Source organism: Stigmatopora argus, chromosome 22 (assembly GCF_051989625.1).
Source record: "Stigmatopora argus isolate UIUO_Sarg chromosome 22, RoL_Sarg_1.0, whole genome shotgun sequence".
In the NCBI taxonomy this organism is placed as follows: Eukaryota; Metazoa; Chordata; class Actinopteri; order Syngnathiformes; family Syngnathidae; genus Stigmatopora; species Stigmatopora argus.
Window position 1 is genome coordinate 3,124,461 of NC_135408.1, and position 27,270 is coordinate 3,151,730.

The 27,270-nt window shown below is 42.1% G+C and overlaps 1 protein-coding gene across 4 annotated transcripts in view; it reads left to right on the forward strand.

Annotated features, from left to right (window-relative positions):
- Positions 1 to 2,339: 2,339 nt before the first annotated feature.
- sipa1 (signal-induced proliferation-associated 1) overlaps positions 2,340 to 27,270 on the forward strand; it is a 30,618-nt gene continuing 5,687 nt past the window's right edge. For 2 of the 4 annotated variants that reach the window (XM_077592302.1, XM_077592301.1), the window contains exons 1-13: positions 2,340 to 2,709; positions 13,623 to 15,068; positions 15,599 to 15,723; positions 15,797 to 15,985; positions 16,308 to 16,482; positions 16,702 to 16,805; positions 17,662 to 17,819; positions 18,566 to 19,172; positions 20,815 to 21,089; positions 21,149 to 21,517; positions 22,705 to 22,831; positions 22,957 to 23,086; positions 25,786 to 25,884. In XM_077592302.1, the coding sequence (XP_077448428.1) occupies positions 13,952 to 15,068; positions 15,599 to 15,723; positions 15,797 to 15,985; positions 16,308 to 16,482; positions 16,702 to 16,805; positions 17,662 to 17,819; positions 18,566 to 19,172; positions 20,815 to 21,089; positions 21,149 to 21,517; positions 22,705 to 22,831; positions 22,957 to 23,086; positions 25,786 to 25,884 (3,475 nt within the window). In that variant the 5' untranslated portion in view covers positions 2,340 to 2,709; positions 13,623 to 13,951. Of the gene's footprint in view, positions 2,710 to 10,460; positions 10,632 to 13,622; positions 15,069 to 15,598; positions 15,724 to 15,796; positions 15,986 to 16,307; positions 16,483 to 16,701; positions 16,806 to 17,661; positions 17,820 to 18,565; positions 19,173 to 20,814; positions 21,090 to 21,148; positions 21,518 to 22,704; positions 22,832 to 22,956; positions 23,087 to 25,785; positions 25,885 to 27,270 lie in introns of those variants that run through there. The other 2 variants (XM_077592299.1, XM_077592300.1) reach the window with 2 other exon arrangements.

The window sequence follows — 27,270 nt, forward strand, 5'->3', positions numbered from 1 at the left end:
AGTAAACTATTCCTTTGCTAACCTCACTTATTATGTGGATTTGATTGGATTGGATTGGATAACTTTATTCATCCCGTATTCGGGAAATTTCATTGTCACAGTAGCAAGAGGGTGAGAATGCAGATACATTTTAGACATAAATATATAGGTAATAAATAAGTTAATAAATAAATACATAAATAAATATTTAAATAAGCGTGTTGCTGAAACATATATATGCATATACATACATGCATATATATAAATATACATACATACACATAGACGTACATGTATACATACGATTGGTCTTAACATTTAGCCATTTTTATGTGTACTTTATGATTGACAACCTGCTGACATCTATCCACTATGAAGGTTCGAATAATTATACTATTCTCTTTGGCTTCCACCAACACATGCCTGTGTTTTTATTTCATAAAATGCTTGTTATCTCTTCACGACACCCACAGCGGCAACAACACCCTCCTCCCCACTGACTCCCCTCCCATCGCTACTCCAAACCTCCTTTATCCCCCCCCCCCAGAGCTTGACCAGCGCTGCTGACCTGCTAGCACACAGCAACCATCTGTTTCTGACCAGGGCAGGACAGCGTCACTGCAGTAATTAAGGGCAAGGAGGGGGTAGTTGTCGAACACCACCCTTCCAGTGACTGTCATTAAGTGATTGATTCAAACTTAACAATGTCTTTTAAAGAAAACAGAGGTACTCATTCGGAGGCAAAGAAAAAAAAGTGGTGTGGTACCCGTGCTCTAATTGTCCTCAAATAGCTTTAGTGTTTGTAATGATCTCATTCCATACGTTTGGGGAGTACACAGAGGTATCTCAAAACAAACAGTCTCTTTCTCACACACACACGCGTACACTATTTTCAACTCTGCCCCATTTTAGGTCTTTATCTAAGCTTCACAGAACTGTCAGAGAGAACTCATATGGGCCCAAGTCAAGGCCCCAGATTGCCCTCAATTGAAGACATTTTGACTCTAAAATTTGACAGAGCGAGAAAACTTTTCATCGACTCACTCATGTGTGACCAATAAATCTGTCAGTACTTTATTGAACTTTATCATTCTTTAATATTTTTTGTCGGTGACGCTCGTGTCCCACACTCGAGTCCAGTTGTTGGTGATAAGGCACAAATGTGCTGTAAATGTATCATATATATATATATAATGAAAATTAGTCTAAATGTGAATATTTCTCAATGTGCACCCCTAGATTTTTTACACTCCTAAAATTATGCAAATAATTTAATAATAATACATTTCTATGCTTCCCTGATTTTTCTACCACCCACCAGCACCTGGATACAACTGACAGTGGAACCTCAATTTTTGTCATTGAATTATAAAATAACAGAAAAAATAGAAGACTCTTGTTATGAAAAAAAAGTGTTTCTTATGTCATTTATGTTAAAAACCTTTGGAGATCCTTCTAATAACTTCAATATATTGCTCATTCATCTATATATATATATATATATATATATATATATATATATATATATATATACATACATACACATATATATATATATATATATATATATATATATATATACATATACACACTCACACACATATATATAATTATGTATATTATTATATTATTATTATATAGTATATAGTAGTAGTATATATAGTAACCTCAATTTTTGTCATTAAATTATAAAATAACAGAAAAATTAGAATAATCTTGTTCAGAAATAAGTGCTTTTTATGTTATTTATGTTAAAAACCTTTGGAGATCCTTCTAATACTTCAATATATTGCTCATTCATTTATCTATATATATATATATATATATATATATATATATATATATATATATATATATACGCTCACACAGATATATATAATATTATGTATATTATTATTATATAGTATTTTCTAAATATCTTGCTGGGGTTAAAAAAAGTGAAAAGCTGAAATGGCGTAGTTTCCACCCACCCAATGTTTGAAGGATTAAAATACATTAGCCAGAAAAACAACAATCAAGATTTAAGTGTAACGTTGTTAACGTGTCAAGATTATTTGCATAAATACGCAGGATGGATAAGAACTTTTGCAGACTGGCGGCGCAGAATGTGACAACATTACATCATCGTGTCACCATCGTCCATATGTATGTTTTTACTTTAAAGTGACATCACTGAGCCCTTGCCTTCATTTGAATATATAGACACGTTTCACCAATCACATATTTCCATTTACGAGCTTGCTTTTTTGGCTCCAGCTGACCACTGCTGCCTCTCTCTGTCAAGGAGACCGCGGGAGGGGGAGGGAGACCTGGACTAAGCCGTGTGTGTTTGTGCATGCGAGTGTGTGTGTGTGAGAGAGAGATAGAGAAAAGAAGAGAGACATGGGGGGTTGGCTTTAGGGTGATGTGAATGGAATAGAATCAGCATGAGAGAGAGAGAGAGAAGGAGGAGGAGGACAGCACACATCAACCTGCCTCTTGACTTAGCCAACAGAAAAGAGACACAAATTGGGAAGTGTGTGTTATTGTTCGGCTTTTTTTAAATTTTGGGACAGAGGAAGAGAGCAGCAGACAGGAGGAACTAAGCCTAACGGCAGTGGAGGAGGTGAGCCAGCCTGAACGCGAAGATAGATAGCAGAAAAATGCTGCCACGGGGAGAGAAGGGGAGGGAGTCGGCAGAGAGGAAGAGGATGAAACCAGACCGGGTGGAGCGGAGCTAAAATGTTGGAGGTAATAATCTTTTCTTTCTTCAATGTCCGGCCTCGGCCGAGTCCTCCTTTTGAGTATGACTGGTGGGCAGGTTTGGAAGTGTGTGTACAAGTACAGTATGTGTTGGCATGCACACAATCTAGCCACAGACAATGTAGGAGCCAAGACGGGATGGAATAATGCCTTGTGTCATCTCATCTTTTGTTTCTCCGGTTGTTGTGTCATCAGCGTTGACTGTGAGGTGTTCAAGTGAGCTAAAGCGCCCCCCGTACAACCAACCCTGTGTGTCATTACTGCACAACATTGAGGGATTCAAACCAGTTTGCCACCTTTGTCGCATTTCATCACTGGCCCTCCTCCTCCCCCACCTACCCTGATCTGTCCTGTCGTCCTATTGTGAGGCCTAATTGTCTTTAAAAAAAGAAGAAGAAGCGGTAGTATGGCACAGTCAAGAAGTCAATCCAAAAATTCTTGTGGTAGGGACGTGGGAATTGAGGTAGGGAGGCGGACAAGATGAATATGCATGCCCAAAAATGAACAGTTTTATTTAAGTCATTATCCTTATCGCTGAAGACAAATTCAACAATAAAAAGGAGCGACCAGGTTGAAATTGCATCCTCCTGCATGTATTAAAAGGTGACGTAGCGGCAGAACCATATGTGACGTGTAAAGACAATGAAATGAATAGCGGTGTTGTTTTCAAGGTGGCACAGAGAATGAGGGATGTTGGAGGCAGGTACACCCCCCAAATACCCCAACTGTGCTCCGTAATTTTAGATGGCCCGTGTGTGAGAGACAGAGGGAGAGCTATATTGAGCAAGTCCCGGGGCTTTCAGATAGATGCTGGAGGGAGAAATGATGCAGGGATACTGGACCAGCAGTAGCATGCAATGATAGAAACAACAGCAGCAGCAGCAGTCACTTACATAAGCCAGGCCACTCAAACCAGAGGCATTTAATTTACATTGAGCCGCACTCCCCTCTACGTTACGTGCTATTCATGGTGGTGTGCATTAACATTTTAAGCTGTAAAATACTTTTTGAGTAATGATGATGAGATGCATGACTATACTACTGCTGAGGTGATATGGATTAAATGCTACTGATAACTAACTGACTGAATGATGTGGAATTGCATCATTAAAACTGGGGTTGTTTTTTTTCTACATTTAATCTGAGAATTAATTTAGGATTTCATAGGTTGCAACTTCCTTTTTGCATTTTTTTTACAATATCAACCTGTTTTGTTTCGGGGGGTTTTAAAATTATTATTAGTGTTTTTTTTCTTCTGACAGACAACAAAGTTTACTGGTTATATTATAAATTTGTCAGGTTTGAATACCCAATGGTGGGGTTAATGTCTGGATAGAAGAACTTTTATTTTAAGACAATGTCGGTGTTTGCTTAGAAAATGAAGTTGATCAAGTGGTACACGGTCGATTGGTCGCCGGTCTTTTGGTCGCCGATCTTTTGGTCGCCGGTCTTTTGGTCGCCCGGAAGGTTATTGATAATTACCATTTAAATCGTTGCTCAAATTCCATAAATACAAACTGCGAATTACTATTTAGTCATACTTAATGCCCTATTAATTATTAGGCTAAAGAAAAGCTCAAAATTTCCTGGACTTTTATTGTTTTTTGTTGGAGAACTTGCTAAGACCCTGACGGACATACCTTCCTAAGGGGACAACTCCTGTACATATAAACTCTTCTACACTCACACGTCGGCTCAGTGAAACTGCTCATGGCCATTGTTGGCTTTTATTGATGCGTAGACCCTGTTGTTTTACCTTGTTTTGTCACCGGTCTTTTGGTCGTCGGTCTTTTGGTCGCCGGTCTTTTGGTCGCCCGGACCGTGACAACGGGCGACCAAAAGACCGGCGACCAAAAGACCGGCGACCAATCGACCGCACACGGATCAAGTACTTTTACTGGTCTGTTTTGTTAAATGTTTAACAAACAGAAATGTAAAAATACATTTTTGGCCCACTTTGAGACTTAAAATGATAAAGTAGCTAGGTGGTAGGTGCCAAACGTCCTGTGCGGAGTTTCCATGTTCTCCCCGGGCTCGTGTGGGTTTTCTCTGGGTACTCTGGTTTCTTCCCACATCCCAAAAATGTCCATAGTAGGCTAATTGGACACTCTAAATTCTCTTTAGGTATGAGTGGGACTGGGAATGGTTGCCCGTCTCCTTGTGCCCTGCGATTGGCTGGTCACCGATTCAGGCTGTCCCCCGCCTGGTGCCCTTAGTTGGCTAGGATAGGCTTCAGCACTTACCGTGACCCTTGTGAGGATATGCGATACGGAAAATTAATGAATGATTTTGTAGGTGAGGGAATGTAAGCTTTATATTTTCACACCTGGGCTGTCATATGGCTGCTTCGCTGGAATTTGTGCAACTGTTTGTCTCAAGTCTCTGAAGTTTGGCCAACAATTTTCCCCCTCCATTATTGCTTACCCCTTGTAAACATCAATGTGCTCAATGCTGAATATAAGCTGTGTAGCTAACGTGCGCAGTAAAAGTGAGTCACACTCCGGGGAAATAAATGCTCAGCTCGAGGGGTTCGTCCAATTATCACCGTGACGAGGAAAACAGCCCAAATGGTCTGCAGCCGCTAATCAGCAATGTTCCGTGAAACCGTAATAGAAATGAAAATGTGAGCATCTCTTAATCTCAAGGTAAAGGCTACTTTTAATAAGAAACTCTGCATTCATTTCTGTAATTGGCCTTTCAGTATTAACAGTTCTACTGCAAACTACAGCCAAATGAAATTATTTGTAAAATTTAAGAGCAATGATTTATAAGGATCCACTTTAAAATGAAAACCTGGCAACAGTTGACAATGTTGTTATCAACATTCCATTGGCAATGTGTCATTTGTCACTTGCTCAAAGCAATCTTCAGTAAAATGTCTTGATTAAAACAACGAAATACTTAGCGGCTGGTCCACTGGTATTAGCTTAGCTCACCGTTTGGTTGGATGGGAAAAAATGTGTATTGGCAGTGTTTGTATTGGAGCAATTTCCTACACATATCAACCATTGTTTTGAACACAACAAGTATTGACAATTGTTTCAATAAAAACTACTAATTGCTTTGAAAAAAAATACAAACAACAAAAATCACTTCCGGTAACTGACGTGAATTAAATATGAATATTTCTTTAAAAATTACATTTAGGAGACCCTGGTTGTTTCCAATCACCATGTCCTTCTCCATAATGTCCCATATACACCATTAGGCCATGCAGTGGCAACCTCCTCATTGTTGAAGTTGCCATTACACGGAAGAAGTGCACTCAAGGCCATTCTGAGCCAGTGTAAGAGAGCACATCAGCACCTGCATATAGCTGCAAATCTAAAGGGGACAAAACATCCTGCCCGGAGACCAATGTAAAAATACATTTTTATAAGAATAATAGATTGTAAGTCTTATGCTCAAGGGCCTCTATTAGGCAACCACTTGCCACTCTGCAAGCAATGAGAAAAAAGAGCAGCTGGAGCAGATGCTATCGCAGTGAGCAGAGATGAACGCTTTGCATTTAGGAGAAGAGTGGCATCTTAACATACACTCACATTCATTTAAAACTACTTCTAAACTCTTAATGCTGTAAGGTTTTGTCTTCATGGAATACTTTGAGAATTAGGGTAATTTGCGCTGCTCAATTGTTACCACGCAAGCTCTTGCTCTATGTAGGTCAGCAAACCAAGTGCAGAGCTAATGAATAACATTAAGGAACCAGCAAGATGCTTTATTGTCTGCATTGGCACGAACGCTTTTGGGAGGTGAAAAGATCATTTTAAAAACAGACAAATGAGAATTTATGGCATGAGAAATATTGGATTTCTGGTCTCAGCGTTTTTCCCTGGAAAGAAAAGCCACAAGGAACCAATGTTTTAAGGCAATGGTGTTCAAACTGTACGCCACGGCCCAATGACTGCCCAGTTGTGGTTGGTCCACAGCAAATTATGAGAATATTATAATAATCGGACATAGGCTTTGTCATCATCATTGACTCGAAAAAAGCCTAATTGTCATCATACCTAGAAACTGCGTATGACGAAATTGGTAGTGCTTCTCCATAAGGTGATAAGTGATCATTTCGGACTCGTAATTTGGCATTCTGCCGTGATGGATACATCGCATCACCCCCCGAGCGGATCACTTACCACTCACTGTCCTTCACTTACCTTCAGTCAGCCAGTAGGAGGCAGATCACCGCCCAACGTCTATTCATATGACCTCACCCCGAAGTTATTACGCAGAAAGGACTGTGTGTCGTGTTACCGCAAGTTTAGAGTCCTGATGGATGTCGGAAAAAAACTGTCCTTAAGCCTATTTGTCCGTACTTTGTGCGACCTATAGCGTCTGCCAGAGGGCAGCAGCTGGAACAGATTGTGACCAGGGTGGTATGGGTCCCCGATGATGTTCCTGGCTCTGCTGAGTTATCAAAGGAATTTATTATATTTCTTATTATATGTTATAAAATTTATTATTATTATATTATTATTTCACAGGAAGCTCAAATTCAGCTTACATTCTGTTGCACTTCTCTTCTTTAGTGCTAGATGTAGCTAGTCACAGTGCCTCTCTATTAGCTAATAATAATAATCCTGGTTTACAAGGGGTTAGTGTGTCGGCCTCACAGTTCTGCGATGAGGGGTTGCAGGTGGGTTTTGGCCTTCCTGTGTCAAGTTTGCATGTTCTACTGGCTACAGCCCCCTGCAACCCTTGTGGGGATGAGCAGTATGTCAAATTTATGAATGAGTGAATATTTCATGCATTCATTATCCATACCACACATTCTCAAAGGGGTTGCAGGGGTTGCTGGAGCCTAACCCAGCTGACTTCGGGCAAAAGGCAGACTACACCCTAGACTGGTCGCCAGTCAGTCGTAGGGCGCACAGAGACAAACGACCATCCGCGCTCACAATAATCAAAGTCAGGCGAGTGAACCTTTACACCACAAGATGGCTAAGAGCGAGTGGATGACAAAAAGTGTTCAAAATCAACATAATAGTACCGAAGAAGTCAAAGGTCCATTTCTTTCCATATTTTTGCCTATCAACCATGTCCTCCCCCTCGCCCCCGCCCCCCAAACACGACTCAGGCCCAGAGGGACAGCTGCCACATCAATAGTCAAGGTTTCATTCACCACGCAAACACACACCATGCTATCTTACAGTGAAGCATGCAATAATACGCACTCCCTGCCACGAGGTGTATTTTGAGATACACAGGAAATGGTAGTGCTCTGCTAGTGTGCCATGTTGATGTCATGGCAAATACATATCAAACAATAGAGGCGTGTTCTTTCACCAGCACGAAGGACACAATGGAAACAATAGTTTTAACTTATCAACGCTTTCAGCTTGGGTCTGTTTTTAGTTTAAGAGGAACTTGATTATTAATGTCCACAGCACCATAGAAAGCGATTGTTTTACCTTGTTCCCTACTAGTAAAATGATGTACTTGGATAGATGGCTGCATAGATAAATGGGTGGATTAGTTTATTACGGGTTTTGGGAAGGCTTATACTACATTAAAAGGTCCTAAAGAAAGAACGTGTGTAAAATAAGGATGATTACAAAAACAAAGAAAAAAATACGGAGACAGAACTGAAACTCTTGCAGACTATAGAGAAGTCTCATGTGAAGAAAAACTTTTGGTCAAGTGGTCTAGACATGAAACACTATTGTACTGTAGCCCAGTTTTTTCCCAAGCTTTTTAGCTGAAGATCCAAATGAGAAATTTGGATCCTCTCTGATATGCAAACTTAGAAACAGACGCAAAATATTTACAAATATGCTACACTTTAATTTACAATTTACAAAAGACTTTGCATTTATGATATTCCATTTGAATAGGCAGTCTGCAAAATACTACTTGGTTACACTTAAAAAGGTAAACGTAATATAGAAAGTTTAAAAAAATCTAAAGCAACCTGCAGTTTATCAAACGAAATATGCAAATTGCTAGTTGAGGTGATGATGGTTCCTCTTCATCGAGCTAAACCAAAATATCAGAATGCATTTGAGTTGTAAAGTACAAAATATTGTGCACCGTCTTCATTATGCCATATTCATCATGTATGAAACATTTTCACATTGAAGGAGGTTATTTGTCAATAGTCTCACAACCAATTCCTCGAGGCAACTCATAATGAGCATTAATAGTAACTGTGCTGTCGTGAAAACGTATAAAATACCATATAAATCTTCTTTATATTTTATAGTTATGTTCCAGAAATTTTATAGTTATGTTCCAATGACTACAGAGGCTATAACTAAAATGTCACTCAGTAGATTGAAAACCTCTAGGAAGGCTGAACTTATTAAACCACTACTTAAAATGTGAAGCATTAGTATTATTATTTTTTTTTCCGTCCATCTGTTTGTGAGTCAGCAGGCTACTTCCTGGTTTTTGGAGGATAGTTACAAACAGACGGGAGTTGGCGTTATGATTCTAGGGTGGTGGATCCTTCCACTCATGCCATGCAGAATAATGACAATAAATCTCAATGTGCCTTTGTTTTAATGTTTTTTTTCATTGCCACGCCAGAAATTCTACAAAATGTGAATTGTATCACTCAGGATTGCAGTTGACTTCATTATGTAATGGTTTTTCTTTTCTGGCATAATTTCTATTTTAAATCTTAAAGCGTCACGTGCAGCAAGTTGGAGGTGCGCATGTGTCTGAAGGGAGATGATTGTATTTAGACCAGTGGTTCCCAAACTGGGGGGCGCGCCCCCCTAGGGAGGCGTAAAGAGAATTCATTCTATTTTTTAAATAGATTATAAGAATAATAAAATCAAAGAACAAATATCTGCCATTAAATACATGCAAAATATGATTATAGCAGTCACTCCAACGGTCCAACCTGTTTTCTATTAACAGAGATCTGTTTTCCTGAACAATGCTAGGAAATAAATGCAATAAAATAAAATAAGTTCACATGAGCAAAAGAGGAAGTCGGAGGGGGGGCGTGCGGGTTTACTGGAAGCAAGAAGGGGGGCGTCAGGTAAGATAGTTTGGGAACCACTGATTTAGACTGAGTCCGCACACAAAAAAAGGGAGAGTAGTGCAGTGCAATCGACTTAACAGCTTTTGGAAAGGGTCCAGTTCTCTGTCTGCAATATGACTCGAAAGAGGTGGGGCAGAGCAGGGGGGGGGCTTAGTGCTGGCCTTTGGACTGAATTTGACCATCAGACCATCACATTAATACACTCTTACTTTCCTTAAAAGCATCACCAACAGACTAAAGCAGTGTCAAAAGGTTGAGCAGCAATGCAGAGGTTTAACTGGATCTAATGTAACACCATTGTGTAGGATCAATACAAAAAAAACCTTGGTTTTATATTTCCTGCCATCAGTCTCTTTTTTTAGAACCAAGAATTGATGAGGTAGCCTTTTACTACCCTGAACACCCTCCTCATTGAAGCTTGACTTTGGCTAGCTTTCTTTAATTAAGAATGGACCTAATGTTTGATTACATCGTTATGCATAATAGAAGGAACGGGAATGTTAATATGTAATATCCAGAGGTGTAAATCCTGAAAGATGATTTTCACAGCTTCCCCCGCAACAGAAAAATGATTAGATTTCCTGGTGGGCTGTTGTTTTGGCATTGAGTCCAAATGATGACAACACTTGACAATCCTGTCTGAGTTCAAATGTCAGTCATCTCTTCCTGTTCCACAGGACGCACGCTTGTGGTGTGCACATGTCGAGCGACAATGACTTCCTCAAAATTGTGTACGCGTCTGTCCTCTTTCGCTTCGTGCACCGACATCTCAAGGATTTAAGTTTAGGTTTGTGAGACAAAATCAAACTTTCATGTGATGTTTGTGCCTGCTGGCCTCAGAAGTTTTAAAATAATCTCAAACACTTGTTTTATGGATTTATTATTTAGATTGAGGTTGCTTTTAGGACTTTTACCAAATGTGAGTATCATCCTGGATGAAACTTTGTTTGCATCTGCATTGTGCGCAGTTTGTTATTTCAATGTATCAACTGATTTGCAAATATATTTTTCTACAGTTTTAGGCTACTGTGATTACGATAGCATCTTACTAAACATGTGTCAATGCATATTTATGTCCTATATATGTCCAAATCTTTGGGCGCTCATATCTTTCATCTCGTCATAGTGCGCAGGTGTATTTCATAGACTGGCAAAATCGAGAAGTTGAGCATTCTTCTACACACTTCCTCCTCTAGGTTATTTAAAAAAAATGTGGAACTGGGTTTATGTTGATTTGGCTGTAGACCTGTGGTTTATATGGCGTGAGAAATGAACTGAGTGATATACGTCAAATCACATTTATATCAAGTGAATCAAATGCAATAAATTCCCCACAGGCAGTAAGCTAGAAATGAAAATCTGCAATGGTGAGGTACTGTATTTCAAAAGGGACCTACAACCATTAGATTAGTATTAATTTCACCTACAGTTATGTATATTGCATACATGTTTCTAACAGGGAGAATGAGCACAGTGAGAAAGTACCGCTTGTAGTACTTGGAGCCTTTGAAAACAGATTTGTTGTTTATTCCCATAATGTCCTCAAGTTATTTTTTATTGCCACTCAGCCATTCTTGCTATCGCTCATTGATCCATTTATATCAGGGCATGGTTAAAGCCAGACTCGCGCAACCCTGCTCACTCGGAAATATCAAGGGAGACATTAGCCTGGTTTATTCATCATCTATATTTTTTTTAATAGGGTAAAATGTTTGTTTTTGGAAAAAAATGTTAATTAAATTAAACTTCTGCCCTCCATGGAGAAGGATGCAGTAGGCCTTATAAAAAGCTTACAGAAATATGCTGGAGTATCAGAAGGTCAAAAAGTAGAATTGTATGCCGATTCGTCTTCCATCATTTCACTCTTTGTCCCTAAAGCTTTTAAAAGTTTTTTTGGGGTAATAAAAATACGCTAAACGAATCAATGTAGTTCGTCTACAACAATGTAAAAGATCAACAGTCTTGCTTTGAAAATGTAAAAAAAATACATTTGCATTTGAGAAAAGTATTGGATTGGATAACTTTATTGGATTGGATAACTTTATTCATCCCGTATTCGGGAAATTTCGTTGTCACAGTAGCAAGGGGGTGAGGATGCAGAAATAGGAAAGGCATTTTAGACATAAATAGATAGGTAATAAGTGGGTTAATAAATAAATACATGAATAATATATAAATAAATAAGTGTGTTGCTGAAATATATACATATATATATATATATATATATATATATATATATATATATATATATATATATATATATATATATATATACATACATATACATACACATACACATATATAAGCACACATATACATACATATAGATGTACATGCATGCATACGGTAGAGTATAGTGAGTGTATTACACTACAGTATTTCTGGTAATCCCCTCTTCGTACTAATTTTCCTAATCACCGAAGAGTCATCGAGCCCAAAAGGTGCAGAAGGCTGAGTCAGATGATGTGGATAAACAATCCAGCCAGCAACCTTTCCTACTCAGTCATCTCATTAGGAGCGTGCATGAAAACACCTCAATCTATTAGCATATCTTGGGGCATGGCAAAAACTACTGATTGTGACACTTAGTCCAAATTCTGTAATTTCTCCTTTTATAAGCATCTTTACGAGGTATGAGGCTTTTTCTGTATTGCCTTTAACTAAGACAAGCCTTGTGATGTCCTATATCGCTCAAGATCAAAACACGTGTTTGCATGTGTGCTGGCGCATTTTGCTGCACCTGCTGTTTAGGATGCAAGTGTGAGAGCAGACATTCATGTCAAAAAGCTTGACAGGAAGAAGAGCTAGTGACAGGTTTTGACTTTGACGTCATTGTGGTCAAACACAGTGAGAGAATGTCTGAAAATGGGTTTGACTCTTTTTCTTATCTGAGGACTTTTAATAGGACTTATTTCTCACAGTTCACATATCTAAATCTTAGTGGAGTATACCAGAAGAAGCGGCAACTGGTTATACTTTTAAGACACCAGATTGGCAGCTTTGTTTTGTAGAGGTTCACCCTTCTGACTTCGGTCCAGGCAGGTGCGGACTCGATTCCTGCTGGTGGCGGTATGATTGTGAGTGAGGATGGTCCTTTGTATGTTGACTGGCGAGCAGACTAGGGCAGGGGTCGGGAACCTTTTTGACAGAGAGAGCCTTGAACAATTCATATTTTCAAATGTTATTCATTAAGAGCCATACTCAGAATTTAAAAGAAAACATACATGAAAATGTGTGCAATTTTGTAGTCATTTCATCGCTTTTAAAGTACAAAAAGTCTGAATTCCTTTGACAACATTGTTACGCTGTTGCTAATCAATGAGGATCAATATATGCATGAAGAAGAGGGTAATGAAAACAAAAATGATTAAAGTGACGCTAGAGATAGTGTCACGCTAAGACATTATGCTTCCTATTGGTACTTTCGGGACACAGCGCTCTAACCAGCAATTTCCATATTTGACATCACAGGTTGGCGGAGAGCCATATGCACCCATCAAAAGAGCCACATGTGGCTCCCAAGCCGTAGGTTCCCTACCCCTGGTCTAGGGTCTGGTCTGCGTTTCGCCCAAAGTCAGCTGGGTTAGGCTCCAGCAAACCCTTTCAAGGATAAGCAGTATGGAGGATGAATGATGACACCAGATTGATGAAAATGTATCCTCTTCATCCGTTGTAATGAAAATCACTGCGCCTCTTGAGGACCATTTCAGACACCCAAGATTTATACTCTCCTACACAACGATGACTCCTTTACACCTGTAAACTGGGCTCACCCCCCCCTTAGCTCCCAAAACAGCTTAGCGCTGTACAGGAGCAAGACAACTGCATACAACAGGGCAATAACGTGTCAGTAACATTTATTTTCATGTGACAAAGAGGAAAATATTGAAGATGTAATCCTTCTTTGCAGGTGCTGAAGAGCCAGTGGAAGCCATGTTAGGGGTACAGACAGGTCCTCCTCTAAGAGGAAGTAGAATCGGACCATAGTGATGGTCCACCTGGGTCTGCAGCAAGCGGCTCCTCGCAACTCCTGGATGTCTCCCAGAACTCCCTGCTGCACACCCGGATGAGCCTCTTCTGCATTCTAAGTTCTCTAGTTTTCATCATTCCCACTTTAGAACTCCACTTTGTGTGAGACCATTCCAATTTTTTAACAGCAGGACATTGTTTCGCCTTCATTGACTGGCAGTTTTTCCCACATTCTGATCTTATCGGGAACCACGTGATTTCCCAACCAACATGCAGTCCGATGACCTATTTGCCCGCAAGTTTCGGCGGCAGAATGTACGACCAGCAGCCGCGACCGTCAACTTTGATCCGAAACGAGAGGCGGGTCTGGTAGAGTGGCCGCCGAGAAGGGAGGCGGACGGGTCAGAAGGGGACAACCTGACCCCTAGCCGGGCTGGACTAACCCTGCGCACAGTGGGGCGAGGCCACATCATGCAGCGGAGTAATAGCGATGTGACTTTAGGAGACCTGGACTCCGGGGGCAAGACCGGGGTGAAAACGGCTCGGGCAGTTGGCGAGAAGATGGGCGTGGGGGCTCAGATGGACACCGGGGTGCTGATACACCGGGAATATGGCAGTCTTTCGTCACTGGAGAGACAAAGTCAAGTCCAGGATCAGCGAATTGCAAACCAGGGCCCCTTCAGTCCAAACGCCCTCCGGTTTAAGGACCCTTTCCTGCTTTTAGGACTCCAAGGCAACCCGCCGGAACCCGATGGCTTCTTTCGAGGCCTGTCCTCCTCCACGGGAGATTCCCCAAAACCTGCAAAGCCACCCAAGCCTGAAGATCTTAGTAAGAAATCCAAAACTGTTCCCCCTTCAATCCCCCAGCCCGGTCCCTATGATAACATCGGGGGCGGTGCTTGGGTGAGGAACTTTGCCCATTACGATGTTCAAAGCATCCTTTTTGACCTCACGGAGGCAGCCACCAACAGAGACAGCATTGGACGCAAAAAGAATATCACTTCAGGGGCCTCAGCCGCCTCGCAGATGCGACCGCTATCCCAGGGAGCGCCTTCCTCACCGGCACAAGGAGGTGGGGTGGGCAATGGGGGCAGCGTGGATGACCCCGAGCAATCGATGCTCCTGGACGAAGGTGACGGCAACGACAATGAGCTCCTCCTCAGCTGCCCCCACTTCCGGAACGAGACAGGCGGGGAGGAGCAAGTGGGCCTGGGCCGATCCCAGGCCAGAAGGGGGCTGTGGCTGAGCCCGCGAACCCCCAACGACGCAGCTTCCGTCCTGGAAGAGCCCAGAGAAAGTCACATCCAGCAGCAAGGCAAAAGCAACTACTTCATTGAACATGCCGATCTGGGGGCGCATTACTACCGCAAATATTTCTACATGAAAGGTAAAAAGCCACAGAACAAAAATACTGACAGTCAAAGTTGACTTAAAGGGAAATCTATTTTAGTATGCAAGTTCCGCATTTCTTAGACTGCTGATCATAGAGAAAATAATATTTAAACACAAAAAAATGACACGCGAGTGAGTACAGCCGTCGTGTGGTGCCAGTTATGTTATTTTTATTCACGCAGGCAAACATCTCATTAATGCTGATACACATTGAATAGGTTAAAAAAAAAAACAACACTATAGTTTTAGTGGTCTAGTTTTAGTTACTGTACCTTTTCAACATGTCACTCTCTTTTCTCCACCTGATACGAAATCCGTTGGTATAAAATATCTATTAAATGAACGACTTGCACCTTTTTCTCTATATACGTACTTGGAACTATTAGTATTGCATGCCGTAACAAGCAAATAGTACGCCGCAAGTAAGCGGTTCAATCTGGGATACTTGCATTTGATTGGTTAATAATACCAGCATTTAAAAATGTGGTAAGTAAGCAAATACGCGTATATGTATTCTCATTCCAGAACATCAGAACTTCTTCGGCATGGATGATCGCTTGGGCCCAGTGGCCATCAGTTTCCGCAGAGAGGAGAAAGAAGGCACAAGTGGTGCCCAGTACAACTACAGAATCATCTTTCGCACCACTGAAGTAAAAATAAAACTCCCTGGGGTTCAACGTGTGAAAAACTGCATGATAGGACTAAATTGAGACCTCTTCTCAGATGAAAACACTGCGTGGGTCCATCTTGGAAGAGTCTGTTCCCTCCGCCGCCCGTCACACGACCCCTCGAGGTTTGTCTCCCAAGCGACTGCTGGAGTTCATCCTGCCCGAACTCAACCTGCACTGCCTTCGTCTGGCCTCAAACTCCCCCAAAGTCCGTGACACCTTACTGAAGCTGGATGAGCAGGGGGTAAGTTCCATCTTGGACAATTTGATTATATTAGAAAAGCTATCGCGAAATCCCTCTGTTGTGGTTTCAACCACAAATACCAACAAACAAAGCAGAAAGTTAACACTTTGAGCATCTCAACAAGTCACGTGGTTGATGCCGTTATTAGAAGATTGGTACCCTATTCTGACATTTTCATTTTCTTTTGTGAATGTATCTCTTCTAATATTTCAATGACAAATGGTAGTGTTTCATGAGCAAATAGATGCAAGATATTTAAAGATGGGTATGAGTAAAGTGACAATGATTATCATAAGGTTTTCTCTACTGTCCTATCGTGCAGCTAAATTTCCAACGAAAAGTCGGTGTCATGTATTGCCGGGCTGGACAGAGCTCAGAGGAAGACATGTACAACAATGAAAGCTCCGGTCCAGCGTTCGAAGAATTCCTGGATTTGCTCGGTGATCGCGTGCGCCTGAAAGGCTGGGAGAAGTACCGAGCTCAGCTGGATAACAAGAGTGAGTTGGAACACTTCCGGGACCCTGATCAATTGGCTTTGTCATGCCGCTATTGTGAGGGCATCAGTGTAAGCCAGAGATGACTCGACTCATCGTTTGACTCATGTTTACAAAATAGCTGCTGGGTATCTCACAACTGGTTTACATACTACACAAAGCAGCAAATAGGATGTTATACTACTTCTTTGCCTGATCTTTTTTTTCCTTGTCCATGCGTAGCCGACTCAACAGGGACGCATTCCCTCTACACGCGATACCAAGACTATGAGATTATGTTCCATGTGTCTACCATGCTGCCCTACACAGCCAACAACACTCAACAGGTAAGTTTAAAGCAGTCACAGTGATGACTGCAATGTATATACACTCCCCACACTACTAGATATGTATGTATGTGTGTATATGTATGTGTATAGTCATTCATTTATCTTTTGAACCACTCATTCTGTGGGGGTGCTGGAGCCTATCCCGTCTAACAATGGGCAGGAGGCGAGGTGAACTGTTTGCTGTCCAATGCGTGCACACACACCGATGGAAAATTTGGCGTAATCAATCAGCCTAGCATGCATGCTTTCAGGATGATATATATATATATATATATATATATATATATATATATATATATATATATATATATATATATATATATATATATATATATATATATATATATATATATATATATATATATATAAATTATAAAAGGAAATCATTGTCTGATTTATGGCTGTCATTTGATGATCTCTGAGTTACAGGGGGCATTTCCTTTATTTTCATTTTAGTGTGAAAGGTGTTTTTACTCTGAAAGTCAATTCAAGTCAATTTTTAGTCTACGGAAAAAAAAGGAACTCCCTTTCATTTTCCAATACTTTTGGGAGACATTTTACTCTGCATCAACAAAAATATATTGATCGCTAACAATAGACTGAGTTGTTGTTATTGTGCTGAAGTGGAATGAAAAATTTCATTGTGATTGAATAATCTTCCATATCATTGCAATTTATGAACAAAGTAATGCATTAAATTGTTAATAGATATTCAGCACTTTTAACAAACCGTTTTAATTGGTCTTAAGAAATTAGCCACTACTGTGAATGCATTTTGCAGCTAATCTCAATCTTGTTTAATTTGTACACTATGGAATGATTGTCTAACAATCCTAATTTCTTTCATTTTTAGTTGCTGAGGAAGCGTCACATCGGCAACGACATTGTGACCATTGTGTTCCAGGAGCCAGGCGCATTGCCCTTCACGCCAAAGTCCATCCGCTCCCACTTCCAACACGTCTTCATTATTGTTCAGGTTCATGAGGCCTGCACAGAAAACACCTATTACAGGTCTGATGCCTTGTATTACACTCAATTACCACTGTTAGTCATTTCTGTAGAATTTCTTGCATAGCCATAACATTAAAACGGTACTCGTACGTTTCGTCGAAAGACGTTTGGTCGACCGGACATTTGGTCGACCGGACGTTTGGTCGACCGGACGTTTGGTAGAACGGACGTATGGTAGAACGGACATTTGGTAGAACGGAAATTTGGTAGAACGGACGTTTGGTAGAACGGACGTTTGGTAGAACGGACGTTTGGTAGAACGGATGTTTGGTCGCCGGGTTGTTACTGTTGAAACCAGCTCTCAAAATTAGAATCATGAGAGAGAGAGTGAGTTTAATATCTAAATATCTAATGTCAAAATATCAACAGTAAACTCTGTCATAATTTGACAGCGAGCGAACCCCGTGACCAAACGTCCGTTCTACCAAACGTCTGTTCTACCAAACATCCGTTCTACCAAACGTCCGGTCGACCAAATGTCCGGTCGACCAAACGTCCGGGGACAAACGTCCGGGGACAAACGTCCGGTCGACGAAACGTCCGGGGACCAAACGTCCGGGGACCAAACGTCTTTCGACGAAACGTCCGGTCACGCATTAAAACATGCAGTAGTTATAAAAAGTGTTGCATGTATTTTAAATTGGCGACAAGAAAAATACATATGAGGCCCTAATGTGAGGAGTTGCTTATAAATCTCTCAAGCAAAGAGAACAAATACAAAACACTACCCTTTCTTTTTCTTTCAGGGTGGCTGTGACACGGTCTAAAGACATGCCATTATTTGGTCCGCTATTCCCCAAGGGCGCTCTCTTCCCTCGCTCGCCAGCCTTCAGAGACTTCCTCCTGGCCAAGGTAGTCAACGCGGAGAACGCGGCAGAAAAATCGGAGAAGTTCCGCTCAATGGCCACACGCACGAGACAGGAATACCTCAAGGACTTGGCCGAAAACTATGTGACCACAACGCCCATCGACTCCTCCACCAAGTTTCCGCTGCTCTCCCTTGGAGGCAAACGCAAAGACAAGCTGAAGGGCGCCAAAGGGGCCGAGCTCCACAGCGCCGGTGCGCTAGTTTGGGCCGTGATGGTCGATGGCGGGGAGGAAGGCGAGGCGGCAGAGCACAAGCTGCCCTGTCTTCTGGGCGTTTCTGCTGAGTCGGTGGTGCTCATCCAGAGGTGCACGCGCAGGGTGGTTTTTAACTGCTCCTGCAGGGACGTCATCGGATGGAAGGCGGTGGCCGAAACCAAAGAGGGAGGGCCCCGTTTGGACATCTTCTATGAGCGCGGGGAGTCAGTGTCCATCAGCGTAACTGAGAACCAAGCGGAGGATTTAAGAGAGGTGGTGCAGAGGCTGGAGGTGAGTGATAATGTTCATATACTGCTCCTGCAGCATGTAATGCTTGCTTGGAAAAGGAACCGTATGCGGTTATCATGTATAGGTGTATTTGAACCTGTCCTCTTTGGTTCGGACCACGAAAATTGGTGATGCGCACTTTTTGGGCCCGTGTGAATGCAAACGTGTTAAGTCTAGTTCAGTGGTTCTTAACCTGGGTTCGATCAAACCCTAGGGGTTCGGTGAGTTGGTCTCAGGGGTTCCGTGACCAGACGTTTGGTCACCGGGCGTTTGGTCGCCGGACGTTTGGTCGCCGGACATTTGGTCGCCCGGACATTTGGTCGCCCGGACGTTTGGTCGCCGGACGTTTGGTCGCCGGACATTTGGTCGCCCGGACGTTTGGTCGCCGGACGTTTGGTCGCCGGACATTTGGTCGCCCGGACGTTTGGTCGCGCGGGTGAATATAATTTTGAGAGCTGGTTTCAACAGTAGATATTTAGATATTAAACTCTCTCTCTCTCATGACTATAATTTTGAGAGCTGGTTTCAACAGTAAACTCTCTGTCATGTTTTCAAACGTCCGGCGACCAAATGTCCGGGCGACCAAACGTCCGGGCGACCAAACGTCCGGGCGACCAAACGTCCGGCGACCAAACGTCCGGCGACCAAACATCCGAGTACCCAGGGGTTCGGTGGAGCCTCTGACGCAGAGGTCAACCCACATCGACTCATCATGTCTACTCACGATAACATGCCCCACTTGACCATCACTGGCTGCAGATGATCGCGTGACATTGCTTGGCCAATCAGTGCTGCGAGGAATTTATATATCTTGAATTTGAATAAAAAAACATATTTTATTTTACACTAAAGTAGGGTTCGGTAAATGCGCATATGAAATTGGTGGGTTTCGGTAGCTTCAGAAAGGTTAAGTCTAGTGGAAGGCAAACAGCCAGTCCGAGACCTCGCCGAAAAGGTGGTCTGGATTCGCAATCGAGCAAATTCCAATGCGGTTTGAGACATATGGGAAAGTGACCACATTATGTTTCGAATCGGCTCTGAAATCATCTTTTTGCACATAACAGGCTTTCATAGCAACAGGCAATGTGGGAAATGCTTTCTAGTTAGTATTGTGAGTGGTAAGCAGTACTTCAACTAACATGAGTCTGCTTTTAACGTGGAGCAATGAGGAGACCGAATGTCTACATGGTATTTGGGAAGACACTGACATATAAACTATGCTGCGAACATTTAAGATATTTAATTCTAGGATGAAGGAGGAAGGTTTATGTGCCATTTCACGGACCAGAGAGAGTAAAGTATGGGCTTTCTCACACCCAACCAACTATTGGCAATTTATTATCTAGAGGTCACCTTCGCCTCTGTATTTTCCCCTTACTATAAGGACAGGCTAGTAACGATGAAAAAAAATCATAATTAAATCCCTCCTTTTGTTACACTAATCCTATTATGGGTTACGGCTGAAAACTAGAGCCTATCCCAGCTGCAAGGTTATTTTTTTAGAAAGAGAACCAGTCACACTCACATTCATTCAATTTGAAAATCTCCAATGTCATTGTCGTAATGACTATGCCTCATGAGTCATGCTGCTTTATGTGTAGCAAGGTATGAAATTTGTCCAGTGAAGTCCTCGTTTCATCTGCAGTTGGTTACCCGAGGGTGCGAGGCCTTGGAGGTCACCCCATTACGTGACGGCGTGGGCCAACCTGGTTTTCTGATGAATGAGGAGGGCTTTGTGACGGAGTTGCAGCGCTTCTGCTATGCCGAGAGCGGCGGACTGCAGTTGTGGGCTCGTGTGGTACGCTTGTGCGGACGCTCCCTGGTCCACCTTGGCACAGAGGAGAGGACTAGACTGCTTCGTACTGCGCACAAAGTCCACATCACAGTCATCCCGCCAGACGAGAACGGGAAACCCAGACGGTGAGAGAGGCCGCAGAGTCACGTCAAGGGCGGGAAATTGATTTCTTTGTGGGCTTTAGGAGCTTCTCTGAGCTGTACCAGAAAGCCATTAAGGACGCAGAGTGTAAGCCTGGCGAGGACCAGTCGGGCGAGGCCTGGGTTCTTGACGAGAGGGGGGATGACGAAGAGGAGCGGGACAAACCGCTTCAGGTGGAGAAGGTCACCGAGGTAGATGCAGCGGAGGTCCAAGTGGAAAGCGATGGGGCACCACCACCTCCAGGAGGAAGTGAGAAAGGTGATGGTGAGTCCTTCCTGGCACCGCCAAGCCTACCTCTGTTGCGGGCTACTTCCCTGCAGGACCAAATATCCAATCAGGACCAGGAGAGCTCGCAGCTCACACGCAGTTTCTCTTTAGAGAGGCACTCATCCTACAGTGATACCAATGAAGGGTGAGTTTTACACAGGAACATCTTATATTTGTAAATTCATAATGGATAAAACAGAAAAAGATAATTGCTCAAAGTAATTAACTATGGCCATCTCGTGGTGTAGAGGTTCACTCGCCTGACTTCGGTCCGGGCATGAGCAATCTCGATTCCTGCTGGTGACGGTATGATTGTGAGCGCGGATGGTCGTTTGTCTCTGTTTTCCCTACGAGTGACTGGTGACCAGTCTAGGGTCTACTATTCTGCCTTTCGCCCAAAGTCAGCTGGGATAGGCACCGGCAAATCCCTGCAAGCCCTACGAGGATGCGTGGTATGGAAGATGAATGAATGATGAATAATTAACTATGCAAATGGGAATATTTATTCGTCTAAAGCTATAATTCATTCAGTTTCCAAACCGCTTATCTTCACAAGGGTCGCGGTGGATAAAACCACAGTGTTTTGTATCTTTATTTTTTAATTGAATTGAATGGAAAGCTTTTATTGTCATTGTACACGTATAATAAGATTTAAAGCTTTCACTACATAGTGCACAAATAACAACAACAAACAGACAAATAAATAAATAAGAAATAAATAAGTAGCTTGTTCCGTCTGAAGTCCAGGATGAGTTCCATTTTTGCATGCTTAGAAATGTCTACTAATTGGAGAACCTGACAATTTGGAGTACTCACATTTAAATGGGTAAAAAAAAAAAGTAACAATATTGCTATAATGTCAGGCAGCCACCTTCTTAAAATGCAAGCTTTTATTTGCATTTTTCTGTACTAGTTCATCAGCAAATGTTTTTTTTTAATTTATGATACAATATCGCGTATGCTAGAATGGACAGAACATAGGTGTTGTCTGAGATAACAACAGTGTCCTATCCATGCTGAAAATGAGACCTCACCGTTGTTTTCATAGAAATTACAATTCCAAACTGTCAGATACCATGATCTTATTTTGAATTTTAAAGTGAAATAATTGTTGACCAATATGGCTCTAAAAGATTATTTTGACTTAGTGAAATGGCAAAACAGCAATCATCCAAGAACCCTCACTCAGAACCCAATCCTGTGGATTACTTCCTTTGAGTGCGTCATATTCTTTTGACCTCTGACGTCTGCAGTGGCTCCAAATGCTGCCAATCCTCAACAGCAGATTTCTTTTTTCCTCCCTCCAATGCCACATCTCTCTCTCTCTTATAGACACATTTATGACAATGTGTCCTTGAAAGAGGACTACCACGTCTATGAGAACGCTGGCAAACTGAGAGATGCCACGCCTGATCTGATCCTGGCAGTCAAGCCCAAATTTGCCCTGGCCGATGACCAGGTGACTGCACGACGCAGATTTCTTCTTCTCCATATCTATAACTCTTTCGGTGGCATTGGCAACGGCGTTGCTACGGTCAAACAATGACTTAATCTCAGTCTATGTATCCGTTTTTGCATGTTCAGTTCATTGCAGATTTTGGTGAGGACAAAGCATCGGCCAGTGAATTACCTCTTTCCTCCACAAGGTTGTCCTCTGTGGACCGAGCAGAGAGAAACTCACGAGCCTTAAGTCTTCACAACTCCATTACCAAGAGTAAGACTTTAACGTTGCATAGGGGGCCATTTACACGACAGTGGGAGCGTGGGTGAAAACATAAAAATCTTTTCAGAGAGCCGTCTCTACGTGTCGATGGGGTTTTGGAAATTTCCGCAACGCTCCATCCTGTCGTCGCTGTCTAAATAGTTGACAATGCAAAAGCGAGTTTTGGGTGACATTTGACTTCTGGACTTTGAAGCAGTAGATGGCGATAATGCCACACTATGTATATGCCAATGAAGCAGGGTGAAAATACAGATGACGTTGTGGCCAATGTATGAAAACAGCTTCTTACATATCAAATGTCTACATGGCCTCAATTCAATCAACGGTATACATGAGTCAAGCTAACCACTGACTACGTTCATTACAGAGTCATTTAGAACAGAGAAGAACAATTCAACGCATCCATAAAATTTTTAGTGCACTGGAGGCAAAAAAGACAATTATGGATGAGATTTGGAGGAGTGCACTATTTTGTGCACGCAGATTTCCCCACATAAAACAGTTTTGCTAAGATTGTTGTCGTGTAAACATGGCCTAAAACAGTGTTTTGTGTAGACTGTTTTCCCATGTTTGAAAACGGCATAATGTTATAATAAGTATGGACTTAAATGAAACTCTTCCATTAATGCCGAAATGACACTTTTATAGAAATGTTTTCCATCACTTTTATAGAAATGTTTTCCATCTGTGTTTTATTTGAACCATGAATGCTTTTTCCCTCCCCCAAATATCCTCTCTGTGTTAAAATGGCCTTTTCATTATCATCCCTCTGCTTCCACTGCATCCCCTTTGTCCTTCCTCCCTTTCTTCCATTCGCGCTGCCCCCTTTTTCCACTAATCTAATATCTCCCCTGCTCTGCTGCCACCCCCTGCCAGGGCCGGGATAAAAAGGGGGACAGATGGGTGGTGTGAGGGGCGGAGTTTTAGTTCAAGTCACACTCCTAATACCATCTGCTGTGCTTCCACCGAGACTATCAACCTCACCATTTAACAGCCATGACTGGACAGATTTATGATCATATGTGTGGGGAGCTATCATTAAAGATTGGGTTTTTATTTGCATTATGTTTTGTTACAAGCTACCTCAACACATATGGCAATTAACATCGAGTTTGGCCAGTTCTAATGGCTATAGCTACTAAATATCAATACTTTATGATTACAATTCTTAATTTGCATTTACACTTACGCACAGCTTTGGGGTCCTGGGTTCAAATCAAGGTCGGTCCACCCGTGTGGAGTTTGCATGTTCTCCCCGGGCCTGCGTGGGTTTCTTCCGGGTACTCCGGTTTCCTCCCACATTCAAAAAACATGCCTGGTAGGCTGATTGGAGACTCCAAAATTGCCCCTAGGTATGGTGTGAGTGTGCATGGTTGTCCGTCTCCTTGTGCCCTGCGATCGGCTGGCCACGGATTCATGGTGTCCCCCGCCTCTGGCCCGGAGTCAGTTGGGATGGGCTCCAGCACCCCCCGCGATCCTATCGAGGATAAAGCGGTTCACAAAATGAGATGAGATGAGTCTTACACAATGTACTTTTAAAAATGCCCTAGGACTAAAACATCTGCAGAAGAATCAAACAGTTTAGCTCATGAGTGGGCAAATAATTCCACAAAGAGCCGCAGTGGGTGCAGGTTTTCATTCCATCTAATTCACATGTGTCAAAGTGGCGGCCCGGGGGCCAAATCTGGCCCGCCGCATCATTTTGTGTGGCCCGGGAAAGTAAATCATGAGTGCCGACTTTCTCTTTTAGGATCAAATTAAAATGAAGAGTATAGATGTACATTAAATTTCCTGATTTTTCCCTTTTTAAATCAATAATTGTAATTTTAAAATCATTTTTTTGTGTTTTTAGTTAAAAAATCATTTTGTAAAATATAAAAATATATTTAAAAAGCTAAAATAAACATTGCTTTAGATCTATAAAAACTGAATATTCAGGGATTTTAATCCAGTTCTTTTAATCCATTTATTTAAAAAAATCTAAATATTATATCTAAAATGGTCCAGCCCACATGAAATTGAGTTGACGTTAACGCGGCCCGCGAACCAACCCGAGTCTGACACCCTTGCTCTAGAGCACACGTGTCAAAGTGGTGGCCCGGGGGCCAAATCTGGCCCGCCGCATCATTTTGTGTGGCCCGAGAAAGTAAATGATGAGTGCCAACTTTCTGTTTTATGATGAAATTCAAATGAAGATTGTAGATTATTTCCTGTTTCTCATTTTAAATCAATAATTGCAAAAATTTGTACTAATTTGAACGTCCAAAAATGATCTATCGATTAGCACGATCAAGAAAGCTGTCAATTTATTAATCGATTAATTTTGGCAGCCTAGTTGGAAGACATAACGGCCCTCCGGATGCAATCGAAACTACCATGTGGCCCGCGACAAAAAATGAGTTTGACACCCCTGGTTCTAATTGGTTAAAGTGTCTGTGTTGGATCGGTTGGAACAAAAACCTGCACCCACAGCGGCCCTCGAGGACTGGATTGCCCACCCCTGGTTTAGCTGAATCCAGTCTATATCAACATGGTAGCGTCACCAAGTGGTATCGTAAAAAAACAGCAACTTCAAAGCCAAAAGGAGCATTTCTAAAATGGGCTGTCACAGTGTTCTCTTGCCCTAGATGCATTTTTCTAAGACGTATTTGACACAACGACTGAATTAATGACAAAAACCTTGTTCTCAGTTCTCTCAGAGACGACAGATACCACCGAGGAAGAGTGGCAGTCCATCGCTGACCTGGCCACGGCCTGCCGCAGCATCTTAGAGGCGCTGTCACGCGAGGGTGAGCATCTATTTAACCGCGCAATGATGTGAATGTCAAATAATCATCAAGAGGAAACTGATGGCTACAGCGTGTGTCCCTGATTTGTGGTCATGTAGTGTGTGGTTGTAAAGTTATGCAAAAGCAGCACAGAATTAAAAGTTCAAATTGCTTTTAAATCCACTGCAGCAGTTTTTTTAGTACAGTTCAGTTGTATTTAATTTTAATTTAGGTTCCTAAAAACTGCTTATTTCTAGAGTAACATTGACATGTAATTTAATATAGTTTCGAAGTTTAAATGCTGGAGTCTATCTTGGCTAACTATGGACAGTAGGTGGGGGACATACTGAATTGGTTGCCAGCCAATCACAGGGCTTAAGGAGACAAATAACTATTCATGCTCAAACACTGAACCAGGTTATCGTGCATGTTTTCCGCATCTGTGAGGAAACAGGAGCACCAGAAGAAAACCCACGCAGACACGGAGAGATATTGAACAAAATCTTTAGCTCAAATTTATGGTGATGTTCATCAATATTATACTCATTTTGAAAGGTATTCATTTCCTATGGTACAAATGATTGCTGGCCCTCAAGAATTCTAGCTACTCGTACTCCACTTCACGGCCAAGTCAGCTGGAATATTCTCCATCTAGTTCAAAAATTGGATTGGATAACTTTATTCATCCCGTATTCGGGAAATTTAATTGTGACAGTAGCAAGAGGGTGAGAATGCAGATAAAAGAAAGGCATAGTTATAAGTTACACAGTACAGTCGCAAAGGCCGCAGAACAACAAAACAAAAGCACAAAGTACTAAGCAAAACAAAGTAAATGGGATCATTAAGAATCACCAAATCAAATCATTAAGACAGAAAAGCAGCAAAAACACAAAATGAGCAAGAGTGGACGGAGCTACCGCCACCGCCTGCCCCTTGAACGGCGCCATCTTGGTTACGGTAGCAAAAACGGATACAGACTCAAAAAGACGTTGTAAAGTTGGACAAAAACTGGAACCACACACAGGAAGTCCTCCACAAGATGGGGAACTTCTGCAGACTGTGACCAAGGTAGACAATATGCAGAGTCACTCTTCCAAGCTTATCCGCACAGTTCCTCAGTAGTCTGGAGCTGAAGACAACAGTAGCAGAGTAGAGCCCCTCGACTCCGTTGCTGGTAAACGCTGACAGCTCTTCCATCTTATCCCATGATGGAATGTTGGTCAGAAGCGTTGCTTCTTCTCCCGGCACTTGTCTAGCTCCGAATTTCCAGCGGCATTGAGGTGTTGGTCCTTCTGCTGCGTATTGTAACAGCTAGTCCCATGTGTATGACAGCGTAGGCATGGCTGAATGGTTCCAAAAAAGAAGTGGCAGAAAGAAGCCAGGCTAACAGAACAAGGAAAGTTGTAA